The sequence below is a fragment of the Uloborus diversus genome, chromosome 8, assembly GCF_026930045.1.
Source record: "Uloborus diversus isolate 005 chromosome 8, Udiv.v.3.1, whole genome shotgun sequence".
NCBI lineage: Eukaryota > Metazoa > Arthropoda > Arachnida > Araneae > Uloboridae > Uloborus > Uloborus diversus.
Genome location: NC_072738.1, coordinates 38,776,267 through 38,794,626, shown reverse-complemented (window position 1 = coordinate 38,794,626; position 18,360 = coordinate 38,776,267). Strand labels below are relative to the sequence as shown.

General features: G+C 31.5%; 1 protein-coding gene across 1 annotated transcript in view; it reads right to left on the bottom strand.

Moving 5' to 3' along the window:
* The window catches only part of LOC129227328 (vacuolar protein sorting-associated protein 53 homolog), a gene marked incomplete at its 3' end in the record, with an annotated part of 52,667 nt that overhangs the window by 10,249 nt on the left and 24,058 nt on the right, over positions 1–18,360 (bottom strand). Inside the window, 5 exon segments of the mRNA XM_054861872.1 lie at positions 81–243; positions 3,650–3,792; positions 10,598–10,670; positions 14,144–14,211; positions 15,935–16,013. Of these exon segments, the coding sequence (XP_054717847.1) occupies positions 81–243; positions 3,650–3,792; positions 10,598–10,670; positions 14,144–14,211; positions 15,935–16,013 (526 nt within the window).

Below are 18,360 nucleotides of genomic sequence, written 5' to 3'. Positions count from 1 at the left end.
TTAAATAGGTTATTTTGCACCAGTGAATAAATAAAAATAAATTATCTTAAAAATTCAAAAGGAAAAGAAGGTCTTTTTACCTCACTATTTGTTGCTTGGTTAATTACAGATGCATCTAAAGTTATTCCAGAGAAACGACGAGACAAAAGCGATTCAAAGTTTGTTGTTTTCTCAATAGCAAACAGCAACAATTGAACATTTAATTCAGATTTTCTAGAGACCATAATTTTCCCGAGTTCTTTCCTAGAAAAATAATTTGTACACTTATTTTCGATAATGAACAATATACAGTGAAACCTGTGTATAACAATACTGTCTAAAACAATAAACCTGTCTATAACGATATCTCCCTTGGTTCCAGCAAAATGTCAGCATAATCATATTTTTTAGGTCCCAACAGTATTGTTCTAGACAGGTTTTACTGTAATAATTTTGTACAGCGAAGCAATATAATTTGAGAAGGTCATTTATAGCTCAAGCTAAAAAACAAGCATGTCCAAACAATGTACACATAAAATAATTACTTTAATTCATAACCTTTTATTTCTGGATCCCATCAATTTAAAAGAAAAAAAAATGCTGTTAATGTTTTTTTTTAATTTATGAATCATCTCTCCTGCATGAACTCTCATTGTCTGTATATGTATGCTTTTCTTTAATCACATCTTCAGTTCTTAAAATTTATACCATATATTTATTTAAAACACTAGAAAGTTACTTAACAAAACTTTTGGTAGGTGTTCAGATAAAAAAAAAGAGACTATTTAATAACATTCAAGTTGCACGTAATTTCAACAATGTAATAGAATACCTTCAAAATTTATTCAAAAGCAAAAAATAGGAGACAGATATTTTTAAAATATCATTTTAGCAGAATATTTATTTTAAATCACACAAAGACGAAAATTTTGACTGCAGTTGTGTAAAAAAGCCATTGTGCAGTAAAGTAGTCATTCAATAAAAGTATGTGACTAGGTATCTTTCCACAATAAACCTTTTGATCACCAATGGTATGCGTATTATGTTGAAAATACACTATATTCTGTTAATGGAAAGGATAGACCGAAAGCAAACAAATAGGATGCCAGAAGGCCACTTTTGAGAATTTTCTGAAATTTAAAAAAAAAAAAGCAATACTTTTTGCATTTACCGTCTGCTTGGCACGAATTTGTTCATGTCTGAGCCAAACATATGATTGATGGCACTAAATGATGCATCCCATAAATCCCATTGTTTATATCTAGTCTCTCTTTTTGGTGAACATCATCTAGATTGCTTAGGAGGACTGGTTGCTGGCAAAGAATAGTTTAGTTGAGTTTACAGGCATGCTGATTGACTTTAAAACGCTTGATTAGTTTTGCCAAAGAATATTTGAATTTTAAGCAAGTTAATTTTTAGGAGAAAAAAGCTACAAATATATTGAAACCCTAATTATAAGAGTTTCTGTTTTAATCAGGCTATAAATTTTTCTAGAATTTTTTCTTTCTTTTTTTTTTTGGTATTTTCCACTTTTAAAGCTACTGAGGAAAACAACTGAACAAGTCTCATAAACACTTAAGAAAAAAAAGTCCTCAGAAGCATAACTAGAGGTTGGCAGGAGTGGCTCTTGCCAGGGTCGTAGCAGCCAGAAGGGCGGCATTTTGACTGATTTCCAAAAAAATTTTTTAAAATGAAGAGATTTTTTTTTTCGATTACAGAATTTGAAAAATGTAAAAAATGTGTTTAAAATTTTTTTTAAAAAAATTGCAATAAAAAGAGCAAGAGGGGATATATATATTTAAAGGTGAAAAAAACCTGTAGTCAATGAGTAAGGCATTGGTTTTTGAACACTGATATAATACTATACAAAACTTTTCTTTTGGACAAAGAAGTTTTTTTTCCTCTCAAAAATAAGACAAAATAATGAAAAATTGATAAGACTTCCCTGGGTAGCACAAATTGCGACCCACCCAACAGCCAGTAGCGTACCAAGGGGTTGGCAGGAGGTCTCGCCAGGGGTGCTACAGCCAGGGAGTGGTATTTCGACAGATAAAAATGCTTTTATAAATAAAATTTTTAAAAAAAAATAATAAAATTTGCAAGAAAAAGAGCTAGAGGAACAAAGTGAATCCTTAATTCTCAAAAAAAGGGGAGGGGGGGGATTTTACCCGTGGCATGAAATTCTATTTAGATTCATTGAGTTAGCTAAAGTTTTTAGCTAAGCACACAATTTGTATACCAGGGAGCGGTTAGTGGAGGGCTTACTATGCCGGACGATTCCAATTTTTCGGGAAGGGGGCAACATTTTGTCGTGTTATAGCTTAAAGTGTATAATTTTTCTTAGGCTACGTATTTACTCTCATTATAATAAATAATCTAAGCATAAAAAGCCTTATTTGAACAAAATATTGGGAGGCCTGAATTAGCGAATATATAGTGCTTTTATTTTGCCTGCATGTAAATGGTTTTTTTTAAACTCAATTTCAGATTAGCAATGCTTTTTGCATTTGCTTTGCTTTCCTAATTATAATAGAATTTTTTAAACACTTTGATTTTTATTTGAAAAAAAAAAAAAACTTAATTTTTCTTTCTTTCTTTCTTTTAGTAAATGTGTAAATTATGCTTATTATACATTCTCCTATTGGTTTGAAACAAGTTCTATTAAAAGTTAAAGCTATTTTGAAAAAAAAAAAAAAAAAAGTACATTGCTATAAACGGAACTGAAAAATGTTTCTTCTCATTTGGTTCAAGAATGTACATTGTTTATATTTATTAATGAACTGCAAATATTATTGGTTTTATTGAATTTATGTGAAATGGTGGGGGGGGGGGGGGAACTAAAATTTTTGAGAAGGTGAAAATTCTCAATTCACTGAATGAAATCCCAATTTTACGGAATGATAAAATATTTGAGCATGTACTCATGTACATACATTTCATGTACTGAGAAGGAACATTGGGCATCATTAAAAACTATTTAAAAAAAAAAGAAAAGAAAATTAGAATATTTAAGTTGCAATACTGTATCCTAATTTTTCCAGCCAATTAGTCAATGCCCCCCCCCAAATTGGTGGGGGAGGTCATGGTGACCTCCAGTGACTTCCCATCGAGGCGACCTGGGGGGGGGGTAATTTCTTAAGTTCGCCAGACCCTGTAGATACGCTACTGACTGCACTGTTCCTTTAACTTTTCATTGTATGACCCAACTGTCTAGCTCTTCTTTCTTTTGAAAGAAAGCAGTGATGCAGAGTTCAGAATTTAGTGAATCTCTCATTTTTAGAATCCAGCATTTTGTGAACTTTGCAAAACCGACTGTTCGCAAGTTGTCTGTTTAAAGACTTTCGGAAAGTGGAAGTCCATAAACAAACCCCACAACCTTTAAAAAGAATTAATCCTAACATACTTTTATGAACAATAAGCAAATTATAACTAAATAGTTTGTTTAATATGATCCCGACCAACATTGTAACATAGCAATGCAAATTTTAAACAGAATGATTTAAAGTATAGAAACAATAAATTAACCTTTTCTCTATGGCACTAATACAAAAGTTGCACAGTGAAAAATAATGTTTTAACAACTTTGTCAAATCTTTTTTTTTTTTTTTTTTATTCAAGGAAAATTGTAAGAGGTTAAAAGTCATGTTATAAGAACACTAAAATCAAATACCTTGTAATATGACAAAATTCTACAGCTATGAGTTCACTAACTTCCCAATCAGGAGGAAACATGCGACCAAATTTTTCTTCAAATTCAATTAGATGCTTTTTTAACCATGAATACCTTTTATCAATTTTATCTAACCATGCAATCTAGAAAACAAATAGAAGTGTTGCATAATGAAATTCTAACATTTAGTAATTATTTTTGAAAATACATTTTTGAAATTTCTTCTTTCATTGCTTATGAAATAATTTACCACGTTTATGCCCATTAGGAACCCCATTTCTGACAGATTTTGTGCTTTTTATTGATACCCAAGCATTTTAAGAAATTTTTCGTACCCAAAACCGTAGGTTCATTTCCGGGGGGGGGGGGATTCTTTAGCATGGACCCCCCCCCCCATAAAATGGTAGTCTGTATCCTCTCCTGTGAACAGGTTATAGCACTTACCAATACAGATGATTTTCAACAAAGAATGCAGTTGCATATTATGAAACGTTTTTTCCACAAACGAGGAGCTGTGATGCAAAAGCAAGGATATCCACAAAAATACTGTTATGATTTCGATGAAACATCAAACCTTCTTTGAATGACAACACAGTTCTTGAGAAAAGCACAGGAGATTTATTTACAGCTTTGTACAGGAAATGTAGTTACAACTGCTAAATCAATCATCAGCAATTAAGCAAATATCAATTTAACACCATAAACTCAACAAAGGCACATGTATTTACATCCAAATAACGCAAGAACACAGCGCAAATGCCTCACAATAAACAGAGCAACGGCTCAGACGAATCTCAGACAGTTAAAAAGCATAACTGACTCTCCTCTCATTCGCAAGAAGCCCGGAGTTTTATAACAGCAAAGAAATTTCAAGAAAATCCTACAACAATCTACCACTTTCTCTTTTTTTTTTTTTTAAATTCCATTCACAAATCTTTTATCATGCTGAAATGGGGGACCGTATACTTCCGTCGAATGTACATTACCAGAAACTATTTACAGGTTACTTACTAAGATAATTTTAGATGAAAAATAATGGAATAAACGCCAAATTTAGCCAGATTACAACAAATTAATCACAAAAATAATTACTATTTACAGAATTTTTAACAATACAAAGTTGAGGTAATGAATGATTTTTATTTGTCAGTTTCACTCTCATGCAGTAATGTGGCTAGAGCACACTAATAATCTTGACACTGAGCTGAAACCACATGGATTCAATGTTAACTATAGCATTTTCAACAGTAATGGAAAAGTAATTCCAGTGTAAAAATATTTTTAAGCACCTTACTCAATTGAAAGCAACACAGGTTAAGTAGTATAGCTAAAAAGTTGATTACAAATCAAAGTCTCAAGAATCGTGGTGGTGATTGAACTAGTAGAAAATCTGTAGGGAAAAAAGAAGTTAAATGGAAGAGAAAGTCATTTAATCACAAAAAAGTTGAAGAGAATTTATTTGCATTCTGATTTTAATATTACAAAACTTTTCAATGAATACAACTCTATTGATGTAATGTTGCAAGTAAAAAAGTCTGTGTTTTGTAGAGTATTTTGCGAGTTTAACATCACCTTTAACTCACCAGCTAGTGATATTTTCAGCTATTGCGACAGCTTTTATAGGAAATTGAAACTACCGGACTGTGTATCAGTTTGTTAACTTTTTTTTTTTGGGGGGGGGGGGGGGGGAGGGGGGTAAATAAATTGAGAAAACAAATTATCTAGGCAGAAGAGAACATATCCCAACCTAGTTCAATCCTACACATCCACTTTGTTCGAACAAAAAACAACACATCCCCAATATTTAACATTTAATAATTAGCATATTTCTATCAAAACATAGTGTAAAATAATAACATTAAGTACAAACTGAACAATATTTACAACATTTTGTTGGTGTAAAATCCAACATTAAATAAATAATAGTATTTGGATTTTTCCAGATTTTTCTTTAAAGTGGACCTGCATGGCACCTCCTTAAATGTTGAAACATCATTCCTGTAGTGATTTATTTGTATAAAAAGACCTATAACCCTAGACATACAAGTGTACCCTGAGAAAGAAGAATTCATAAGCTAATATACATCAGGGTGAACAAAAGGTCCTAACACCAGCCCTATGCAGTTATTCCAGCATAAAACCATTCTAACCGTATAGATGGGATAATGACATCTATTCAGTGATGAAAATTTTGTTTCCAGTTTCTTCTTTCTATAGTTAAAAATGCTTGCACAGTACTTTTCCTCCCCATTAAATACAGCAAAAGTGTTGTTTTAATCTAAGCAGAGCAGCCATTTTTAAATGCATTTGAAATTTTGTGCCAGACAATGTAACGTCAGATGAAAACTTTTGCATTGGTGTGTATTATCACATGTTTTCTAATTCTTTTTTGAATCACCCTGTGTATAAAAAATTGCTTAGTTTCAAATTAAAGATTGCTTAGTAGTCAAAATTTTAAAGAAAAAAAATCTGCTTCTAAACACTTAAAAAAGTACAGAAAAAATGTTTAAGATATCTTCATTTTTATTTTTGACAAAATTTAGTGTCTATTGGAAGGGTGACACTAAAATAAGTGTTCAAAATCAGAAGAAAGATTTGAGAAGAAAATAATAACCTCAAATGAAAAAACACACTATTTATTGAATTCAGCATCATGTTCAAAAATTTTCTGCAATAAAAATAATTAAAAATAGGAACATTTCTTGATGCATGCATGTAATTTCCTTCTCTTCAGAAAATACAACTTTCATTTGACTGATACTATGCTAAATATCATGTACATAGCTGCCAATCTCAAGATAAAAAACATAGGAGCACTTAAGGGAAAAAATAGGAGCAATGAGGGTTAAAATAGGAGCACGAAATCATGGCCTGTGCCAAACCTTCCTTCTGTACCGTAAGTTTCCATAAATTCTAAGCACCTTTGCAAGGCTTTTCTGAATTTTCATGTTAGATTTTCAACAAAACATTTCAAGTTGAAAATAAAATTATTTTACGTTAAAAAAGGAACATTACGTAGATACATATTGAAAAGTAAAAAAAAAAAAAAAAACATGATTACTGCTTGATTTAATAAAACTGCAACGTTTTTTAAAAATATGCTTTTATACATATCCTACATGTATTGAAAATGCATTGCGTAAAAACGTAACTAAAATCTTTCAAATGACAATATGGCAACTAAGTCAAAAATTCATGTATAAAATTTTGAATTTATTGCATGAAAATAATTTAAAAATAAAAAATCCCCATGGAACTACAATTTAACTGCGAATTTTTAGCACATTCGTGTCCAAAGCAATAAGGATAAGATGAAATTTTAAATAGTAAAACTGTTTTTCATATTTCTCAATAAAATTGTTTAAAATAACCAAAAAAAAAAAAAAAAACCATTTTGCAGCCCATTTTTCTTATTTTCATTAGTTTGCAGTTAAAAGAAACGCCCAATTCTGCTTTGTCTTTAAAAACAAAGGCACTTAAGCATCGTCTAGGTCTACTAACTTCCATCTTGTGAATGACCAAACATGGCGGCTACGTTTTACACGTAGCAGAAATGCTCGATGAAAAAACGATGATCTCCGATCGACGCTCCCTCTCAGTGTTTATCCTGACACTAAGTTTCCAAAGCATCAAATTGTCTTCTCTTGTGCATAATTCCTGCCTTTGAGGATAGGGAAATTTCTTTCTTTTCCTCAAAAATCGAAAAGTGAACAAGCAAAGTCAAAAAACAGAGTTTTTTGGAATAAATCGGATTTTTGGAGTACGCAATAAAAATCGGAGAAACTCCGGGAAAAACAGAGCACTTGGCAGCTATGCATGTATTAACAAAAAGTTCAGTACACACACACACAGTTACAATCAATGACAAAAATCAATACATAAATTAAGAGAGAAAATCTCAAAACAAAGAACTTAATTCTTTACCAAGACAAGTTCTTTACTTTATACACATCATAAATAAGCAACACAGAATATAAATAAATGTGATTATAATGTAAAATTCTTGTTTAATTCATTTTGAAAAAAGAAAGAAAGAAAGAAGATTTATATTAGGTTTATCATAACATATATATATATATATATGTATATATATGTATATATATATATATATATATATATATATATATATATATATATATATATATATATATATACAGTGAAACCCCTCCTAACGGACACCCTTTTAATGCGGACACCCCTCTTATGCGGACAGTTTTTAATTCCCCGGCAGAGAGACATTAAACCTAATGTATAAGGAACCTCTCTCGTACGGACACCCTTTTCGAAGTCATTTACATTGATATATCCTTTTTTGCGGACAGTATTTAAAACTTGAGAATTAAATAGCTACTCCATTGAAAGGCTTCATTTAATGCAAAGTCGACCAGCTTATACGGAGATAAAAAAAAATATTTCTTTGCAATTTTACTTTGCATCTACTGCGTAGCAAAAAATTTTCAGCTTGACACCGAAATGCATTTTTCATTCCAAAAAACATCATCAAATCGTCAAAAATAAAAGAAAAGAAAAGAGAAAATGATTATTCTGCAAGTTTCTGTCTGTATACCCCCACCCTCCCCCGTTGCCTTGTTCCTTTTCAGATGACTAACAAGCAGGCGTGTTGTGTCTAAGTGGAGCCGAGTTGACGCGCCATCTAACAAAAATATTTTATAGAGAGTAAAAGTAAAGCCAATGCAATATCATAAAGTAAACTTAAGGGTAAAAGCATTCAGTTGTTTCATCGTTCTCATTGAAATGGCTCTGAATACTCATCGTCAGCGTCGTACTCTTTCTCTTAAAGAAAAAATTGAAGTTATAGATTTCGCAGAAAAAAATAAAATTGGAATACGGAACATTGCTGAAAAGTTTGGTGTGGGACGCACACAAATTTGCTGTATATTAAAAGGAAAAGAGAAGTTTAAGAAAGAATGGTTCATAAATGGAAACCAAGAGAAGAAAAAAGATTTTCCTAAAAGTAATGCCCTTGCAGTGGATGAAATTGTGTTTAAATGGTTTGTGTCCGCAAGAAGCAAAAATATTCCGATTTCTGGCCCTATTTTACAAGAAAAGGTGAAAGAAGCAGCTACTGAAATGGGTATAGAAAATTTCAAAGCTTCCAATGGATGGTTAGATCGTTTTCGAACGAGACATGATATCGTTTTTAAAAAAATATGTGGTGAATCCATGGATGTGGATGCTGACGTTTGCGAGAAATGGTTTGAGAAAGTGCCTAGTTTGATTGAAAATTACGAGCCATGTGACATTTGTAACATTGATGAGACCAGTTTGTTTTATAGAGCTCTGCCAGATAAAACCTTAACTTTACGGAAAGAAAACTGCTCTGGTGGCAAAATCTCCAAAGAACGCTTAACAGTTTTGTTGGGTGCCAGCATGGATGGTACAAAATTAAAACCAGTTGTCATCGGAAAAGCAGCCAGACCTCGGTGTTTTAAAGGACTGGATATAAAAAAATTACCTGTAGAATGGTATTCAAATAGAAGAGCGTGGATGACAACCAGTGTCATATCTGATTGGCTTGTAACTTTTGATAAGAAGTTGGGGAGAGAAAAAAGGCATATTGTTATTTTTATGGACAACGCGCCCTCCCATCCCAAAGACTTTCACTTGAAAAATATAGAAATAGTCTTCTTGCCAGCAAACACAACATCGAAATGCCAACCTATGGATGCTGGGATAATTCAAGCATTTAAAATTCAATACAGACAACTAGTTATGAAGCATTTAATCAATAAAATGGAAGAAACTAAAACAAGTAGCGAATTGTCCAAAACAATTGATGTGTTAGATGCAATCAGCTGGGTTAAGCACGCATGGAAGGAAGTTAAAAAAGAAACAATAGTAAGTTGCTTTAATTGCGTTGGATTCAAAAAAGGATCTGCCACAGAGGAAATTGACAACGAAGTTGATTGTGACAATGATGGATCCGATTTGCAGTCGTTAATGCAACAAGCAGGGTTCACAAATGTGACCGCTGAAGACTATGCTCCCATCGACGACCAAGTTTTCACTGAAGAAAGCGAAACAGAAATTGCAAGCATAGTGCGCGAAATTAACGAAGATCATACAGTTGAGGATGACGATGAAGATGAACTGTCCGTAAAAGAAGACGTTAAAACAATTAAAAATGTTAACGAAGCTTTAAGCGTATTAGATGGACTCAGGGAATTTTCAATTAAACACAACGATCCTAAAGGACTAGACTTGGTACAAGAACTTAAGATACATTTCGAAAATGAAAGACTTTCATCGATCAAAACATATCAACAGACATCAATCGAACAATTTTTTAAAAGTACAAATTAGGTATGTAATTTTTATGCGAACCTGTTATTTAAATCTCTTTGAGTGTGCAAAACTGTAATATTTGAATTTAACCTGATAAAATAATTGTTTATTATGTATATGTTGGTAAAAACTAGTAAATTAAAAAAAATCTATGCATATGAAAGAATAGAATTCACACATATTTCATTTAAGATTTCAAAAAACATAAACAAATAACTAAAGTTAATTAAATTAAAAAAACCTCTGTAAAGCGGACACCCCTCTCTTACGGACAAAAAAGTTTGTCCCGTTAGTGTCCGTAATAGAGGGGTTTCATTGTATATATATGTTATTGAATACCATTCCTAACCCCCTTTCTTATCAAATAGGTACAGATTAAAAAATAGATTGAAGATACCTTATAAGCAATGCAGTTTTGCTATTTAGTTTTGTAAATGAATTTTACTATCAGGATGCCCTGACTAAAATAATAAGCTCAATAACCCAATTTTATGGATTAACTTGCTTTTTTATGATATTATTACTTAATGAGAAAACCACGGATATTTAATGAGTAAAAAGAATTGAAATGTATGGTTTACATACATAATAGCACTAAAAATTTTTTATGCACCAGAAAACGTTTTCAAAGGCTTAACTTACTTCCTGAGTTTCTTGATATAAATGAGAATATTCAGACAGCTGAATCCCAACAAACCATTTCAATAGTTCTTTCCTACGAAGCAGCATTAAACAGAAAATCATCATGATTGAATAAACAATTTACATATAGACTATAGAAACTAAAACATTTATTAAGTACAGTAAACTTCTACAAACTACTAAGAATGAAGTTATAGCTCACAAATTGATTTAACTATTTTCATGAGAAATATGTATGTTTAGCAACATGACATCTTTTATCTAATAATTAAAAATAATACAACAGAACTAATATTTCAAAAAACTATTTAAATTCAAGGAATCAAGATATCAGAACATCATTTGGATGTTGCAAATGATAACTGAATACATTAATAACTCTGAATAACACATACAATTTTAAAGCAATATGACTATACTAGCAAAAATACCCAGCATTGAATTCATTTTGAAAAAATAGTAGAATTCATTTTGAAAAAATCGTTCAAATGGTCAGTAAAAATTGTGAGAAACAATCGCTACTTTCTTTTGTTTTCTGTTTAACTGAAAGAACTCAAAACACACCGCTTTGACGTCATTAAAAATTGAGCTTCATCCTTACCCATAAAAGTAAGAAAGCAATAAGTATAAAGAACGAAAGAGTATTCATTTAGAAACGAAAGCGCAAAGTGAAGCATATAAAAATTTGAAGAATTTCCAAAATATATCTAACAAAAACAAAGATCACTAAAAAAAAACCGTGCGCTTTATTTATTTAATAGTACACAGACAAAAAAAGAAAAAATGATCTCAACTACATTTAACTAAGTGTGCAAAAAGTGAGTTTCCAAATGTTTAAATGACTTTAGATTCATGTTTGCTCCAGAGAAACCTTGATTCAAAATTTACATTATGATTACTTTTAATGTTGCTGTTGTTAGGCAACGAATTTTCGAAACAATGGGTTTAATCTTTAACCATTTGATGTGGAAATTACATGACATTTACTGTTTTCGATCACGACGTTCTTAAACTAAGTTTTTTAGCAATAAATTATAGCCTAAGTTGCTCCCTGATAATGTAGCTATCAATGGTGAAAAAATGGCTAAAATCCGTCCAGTAGTTCAGAAGTTTACCCCGAACATCTGGACAGAAGTAGCCCTTTATGTATAAAGAAAAGGATGCAACTCCTAAGAAAGCAATAAATATCATGCTTGCTCCAGAGAGGCCTTGATTCAAAATTTACATTATGATTACTTTTAATGTTCCTGTTGTTAGGCAACGAATTTTCGAAACAATGGGTTTAATCTTTAATCATTTGATGTGGAAATTATATGACACATTTACTGTTTTCGATCACGACGTTCTTAAACTAAGTTTTTTAGCAATAAATTATAGCCTAAGTTGTTCCCCGATAATGTAGCTATCTATGGTGAAAAAATGGTTAAAATCCCTCCAGTAGTTTTGAAGTTTACCCCGGACATCCGGACAGAGATTAGCCCTTTATGTATAAAGACGTAAAAAAGTTTGCTACAAAAAAAAAAAAAAAAAAAAAAATTGCAAGTTGAAATAAATTTACTGTAAAAACAAAAACAAATCAAACCAAAACAAAAATAAAAGTAATCCTACTCCAAATGCAAATATGTTACAATACATGGATAAGACGTGACTTTGTTTTAGGCTTTGCTTAAAGATAAGGTTTCCATCATTGTGTACGTTTTTAGTATAAAATATGTTGAACAATTACTTTTCTTAACTATATTAGTCATGGTGTATAAGAAAAACTGCAAATTTGTTTTGTTTTAAACTGTAATTTTGGAGTAAAAGCAATAGAGTGAAAATCTGTTGTACACACAGAAAGAGGGATCAATGTAGTTTTACATGTTAAAGTTCAAATAGTACAATGCACTGTAGTTAAATTTAGAGCAATACATTTTAAAAATGCAAAATTAATTTATTAAAATAAAATCAACTAATTTTAATTAATGATTTTCTTTAAAAACTCACTTGATTCAAATCAATTGATTTAAATCAATGATTTAAAAAAATCACTTGATTTTTAATGATGATTTTAATCACGCTAATTTAAATCAACGAACCCTGGTTTTCATGTTATCATTTGCAGTTTCTCTCGCTTAGCATGGCATTGTATCAATACCATAAATAATAGTGAACAGCTTGAACAGTAGTGTGCCTTCCTAGAAGCAGAATATTAGGAGATCACGTTTTAGCTTTGTGGTCAGGGGTGAACTTACACAAAAAGCAGATTTGGCATTCGCATGGGGAAGCAAGTATTAAAAACTGAATTTGAGCCAAGAAATTTGTATTACATTTAAAAAAAATTAAAGCATGAAACATAGTGTAATAAAGCTCACATATATTTTTAATGCCTTCACAAGTGTGTTTTAAGCATTAGAAATATACCTCAAAAATTTAGTCAAGCATATTTTCAAACTTTATATTTTGAGTTTATAGTATTGTGGGGCAAAAAACAATTGAAAATTAAAAGTACTGCAGTTGAATGCTTTGTAATTTTCTTCTTTTTTATTTTTAAATAGAAAACGTAAATTATTATTACAAATGTTAAAATTCAAAACAATAAGAATTTCTTCTTTCGCTGCCATTTTCCATTTCATCCTTAGAAAGTTAATTTTCACGTTGAACTGATCAATAAATAGTTCTTCACTGTTCTCATAAACATTTTATTCCTCCAAAACGAACTTTATGCCTTTAAAATATGTCACAGAGTATTTTCACACCTTGAAAAAAACCTTAACATTTCTGATTAAGCCCTCAAATATAAATATCATTTTTTAAATCATATTATTAATGTGTTAATTTTTTAAATTGAACACATAAATAACATGCTCATAAATGAATGAGCATGTTATTTATACGTTCAGTTTAAAAACCTGTCAGTCAAAGAAAATGGCAGACAGTCACTTTTGAGGGTAATAAAAATGCAAAAACAAAGAGGGAAAGAGATAGGAGGAAGCAGCATTAGTCCCATTGAAAAGGAAAGGCATTCGAGGAAATCTGCTCCCTGTTTGAGCAGTGCTGGATCTAGGGGGAGCGAGCCAGGGCTCTTGCCCCAGGCGGCAACTTCAAAAAAGCAGCGAATTTACTCAGATTATGCGTTTTTTCCATTGAAACTTGATATAGAAAGTGAAGGAAGATGGATAAGGGTGTCAGTTTCAAGATTTGCTCCAGTTAGGAAAAATCTAAGATATGGCAAAAAAAAAAAACTTTTATAAATCAGTCTTATTTTTTAAGAATAGGCAGATTGATATTACTGTGTATAAATTAATTTTCAATTGCAAGAAAAATAAGTAAATAAATAGGTTTATACTGCTGTGGGCAGGTAAAGGACAGTATCTGCAGAAATGAGATTTTTAAAAAAACGCATTTTTGATTCAATACTAACAGGGAAATACTGGAATTAGATGGGTTTTTGAGCTTTTTTTTTCAGCAGAAACCAAATAATCAAGATTGTGCAATAATGCTTAAGAACAATAGATGAAAAAAAAAAAAAAAAAAAACAGATACTGCCCATGGCAGTATACTTACTTAACTTTAGGTTCCAAAATTGATACAACCAAACATGCTTCTGCTAACTGTTGACTAGCTGTGAAGTGCTATGAAAAAAAAAAAAAAAAAAAAAAAACTCATTACTAAATTGTTTAACATTAAGTAACAGCTCACAACACTGAATTACTTCTATGATTATAAATATCTTTACACTATCTATTCTTTTAAAATTCATCATGAACTGTTATTACCTAAATGTTTTATGCCTATGTCCAATCTTTACAGAATACAATGAAATGTATTTTTAAAATTATGTTACACCTAGTATTGTAGTTGGGGGGAGAGAAACACAGGGGAACACCATTCCTTGAAACATTTGGTTTATTATAGCAAAAAAAAAAAAGAAAAAGAAAACCACAACTTTAAAGGACTCAAACTGCCTTTCTTTATTACTAATAATAAAGCAGAAAGTCTCTCTGTCCGGAGGATGTCTGGATGTCTGTAGGATGTCTGTAGGATATCTGTAGGATGTCTGTGACGCGCATAGCGCCTAAACCGTTCGGCCGATTTTCATGAAATTTGGCACAAAGTTAGTATGTAGCATGAGGGTGTGCACCTCGAAGCGATTTTTCGAAAATTCGATGTGGTTTTTTTTTTATTCCAATTTTAAGAAAAAAACTATCATAAATTACGAAATCATCATAACGTGGAACCGTAACATGGGCACAAGCCAATTGGCGAGATACGAAATTATCATAGCGTGAAACCGTAACGTCGGTACAAGCCAATTGGCGAGAAAATTCACCATACATTATTTGCAAATATACAAGCGAACCAAAAGACCTTTAATTTTTCTATTACGCGCGAAGCCGTGCGGGTGCCACTAGTTTTAAATAAAATTGATGTATGCTCAACTATTAATCTGAACTGATTTTTTTGATTTAACAAAAATTTGACTACCAAGATATTTACACTTTTAAAATGTTGTTAACCCAAACATTTTTTTCCCACAACAGCACTGGCCTACTGGTTACAATCGATAAGAAATGCATTCAGAGCTTGAATTAGTAGAAGCTTTGCTTCATTGAAAAAAAAAAGGTGAAGTCTTCTCTAATGTGAAAGAAATTTTAAACACAGTAAAATAAGTGAATAATGGAGTTTTTTTATTCCTTCATGGAGCTTAGGTAAAATTATACATGTGACATTTTAATTAACGAAGTTTTTCTTATTTCCATTTTCTAGTGAGAAGGGAACTTTACAGGCACTCAAAGAGCTGTTTATTAATCTTATAGCACAAGCACAACTATGTGAGTACAGCTAGTTTGAATTTGAAAAAAAGCATGCAAGTATCGTGGAACCCTTGAGAACCCTCTAGAAACCCTGGAGTTCAATGGAAAACAATTAAAGAAATGCTGATGTCCATAACAGTGTAATAATTAAAAATACAGCATCATTAAAAGAACTATTCATGAATTTTAAAAATTGAATTGCTAATATTTCTAGATATATTGTGGAAACATCACACACAAAAATAAATAGGAGCAAATCTTAGTTTTCAAGAAAATAAATTGTTTACTTTGTTTGCATAAGAAAATACAAGTTACAAAATATTTGACCAAACAATTAGTTTACAAACATCAGAAATATGTCACAAGCAAACATATAATTTGAATTTTAAAACTTTATAAGTTAATAATCCATAAATTCAAATTCATATTTAAAATAATAGCATAAAAATTTTAAATAAAAATAATTGCACATTGCAAAATAAATTAAGTAATACTGTGGTTTTAATAAGACCAAAATATTAAGCAAAAGCAATTGCTTTACCTTAGAATTGGGACCAGCAAATGCATTTTGAAAATCACTAGTTATTTGAGAGGTTAAATCTGCTTTTATTTTTTGAGACCTGTAACAGAAAAACATCAATTTTACCAAATGAATATAAGCTTTGTGCTACAACATGATTAAAGTGAAAAACCATTGCAAATAAAGCACAAATTTTGAAGAAAATGCAGCATCTACCTATTTCAAGGTTACAATGGAGCCTTTTCATCCATGCAAAAAGCTCACCAGCACAACCAAAAGTCGCGAGAGAACTAACAACAACCACATGGACCCCATCGGTATTTATACCAAAAAGGGCCAACCAATAGGAATTCAGGACACAAGACATCAAACAACCAATCAGCAAATGACAATTCAATCCTGGGCTCAGAGCAAGGGGGAGAGACAACCAACCAGAAGCCAAGAGACAAAAAGAGAGAGAGAGACAATGAAGAAACCAAAAAAGCAATTATAAAAATTGCTTCCCAATATCATGGAAAAAATGGAGCGCTGGAAAAATCGTTGACAAGAGAATGAGAATTTTTTCCAATATAGTAAGCTTCCCAGAAATCAAGGTCATAAACCAAAGAACATTTATGAATAATCTTTGCAAATGAAAAATCAAAACAGTGGCCAGAAGTATAACAATACTGAGCGATGGAAGAACAAGCAAGTTCTTTACGTTTAAGGTAATTTCTCACGTTCTTACGTTTAAGGTAAGTTAACTTCTAAATGCCAAGACACAGAGGTAACCACCCTCTATGCTACCAAATGTTAGAGGAAATTAATTAAATCTTAGTGGACCTCACAAATGTGTCTTGGTTGAGCCAAGTATGAAACAAGTTTAGGTTAATCATTAACATTTATTAACACAAAAAAAAATACTGATTAGAAAATTTTAAAGTTCCAAAATGAATCCTAGAAACACTTTCAGCAATATGACAAAATATTGCAGAAAAACCTAACATGAAAGAACAATAATTTAAAATTATACCAATTATGTCCCCTTATTACTGTTGATAAAACGTTCTGTAGTATTACTCAGCCCTGACATCGACATTTCTGAAACTCGGCCACTTGAAAATAAATGAACACTATTGGGAACACGGAGGGCCGGCCAACCTGGCTTCCAATATCAGCAAATAGACGTCAATCCATATCAAAAACAGGTAAGCAACAACAGCATCACCAGGGAATCCATCTGGGCAGCAAGTCCAGAGACAATGAGCTTAGAGGATCATCGAAGCAAAAGGGACGAGATGAGAAGAGAAGAGATCGACGAACAGACGTTCACCCCTTAAATAGCTCCTCACTGACAGTCTACTTCTTTTACATATTCTGTTTGACAAGTTGCAGGAAATCCTTTCAAAAAACTCCAAACAAATGTAGTGGCAACAGTCAATTCACTGAAACATTAACTTTCGATGAAAAATCTTTCTTTTCACTGTGAGATTAACTGTATACTGTAAGGTTTGTTTACATTTCACTCCACATTTGCTAAGTGATAGAAAATTTTGGAAAGTTGCATTTTTAAGTTGGAGAATCTTCTCACATAAAAAACAAGTAAGTACAATTAATGCAATTCTCTTAGCACCGGAACGGCAAGCAAAATTATTAAAAAAAAGGGTAATATTTTGACATAAACGACCTTCGATAGTGTTAGAGGTCATGGGTTTTGAAACATTCCCCCGGAAATATTACAAAATTGAAGTTCTAAAGTACAATTTTAGAGCACCTCTTTCAACAGAAAAGTGGAGAAATAGGTTGCTTGGATAAACTGCTATATTTCAGTTGTTTTAGAATTTAGATAAAAATGATGTGACAGCTTCCCCCTCCCCCAAAAATGCATGTGTAAATCAGATACGAAGTAAGAGGTTAATTAAGAAATGAATTATCACCCCCTCCTTGAAAAATTTCTAGATCCGTCCTTTGGCCTTGATACATTTTCAAGAATCCATTTGTCTAATTTAAAGATTTTTTAACACGCTTTTATTAACTTCACCTGTATGTATGTATGTATGTATCTTGTAACGGAATCTTGCAGCTCAAATTTCGCCCACTTCCTGCAATCGGATTCTTTTGAAATTTGGCACGCGACCTCAGACCTGATGACAATGCAATATTCTATAATCAAATTAATTAATTAACTCTTTTAATTGCTAGTTTCCTCCAATTTTAATCAATATTTTGGCATAAATCCAACAATGTGAAAAGGAAAAATTTTAAAAAATACATTAAAAAATGCTAGCAAAATTATTTTAAAATATCTACAAAAACCTTTAATTTTTCTGCATCAGACAAAATTTGTTCCAATGTTCCAAGGTAATTAGAACATGAAATATAATTATTTTTAACTAATTTCATGCCAAAATTTAGGTGAGCCAGCCTTCAATTGGAAATTCATTGCTGATCAGACCATTGTTGAACAA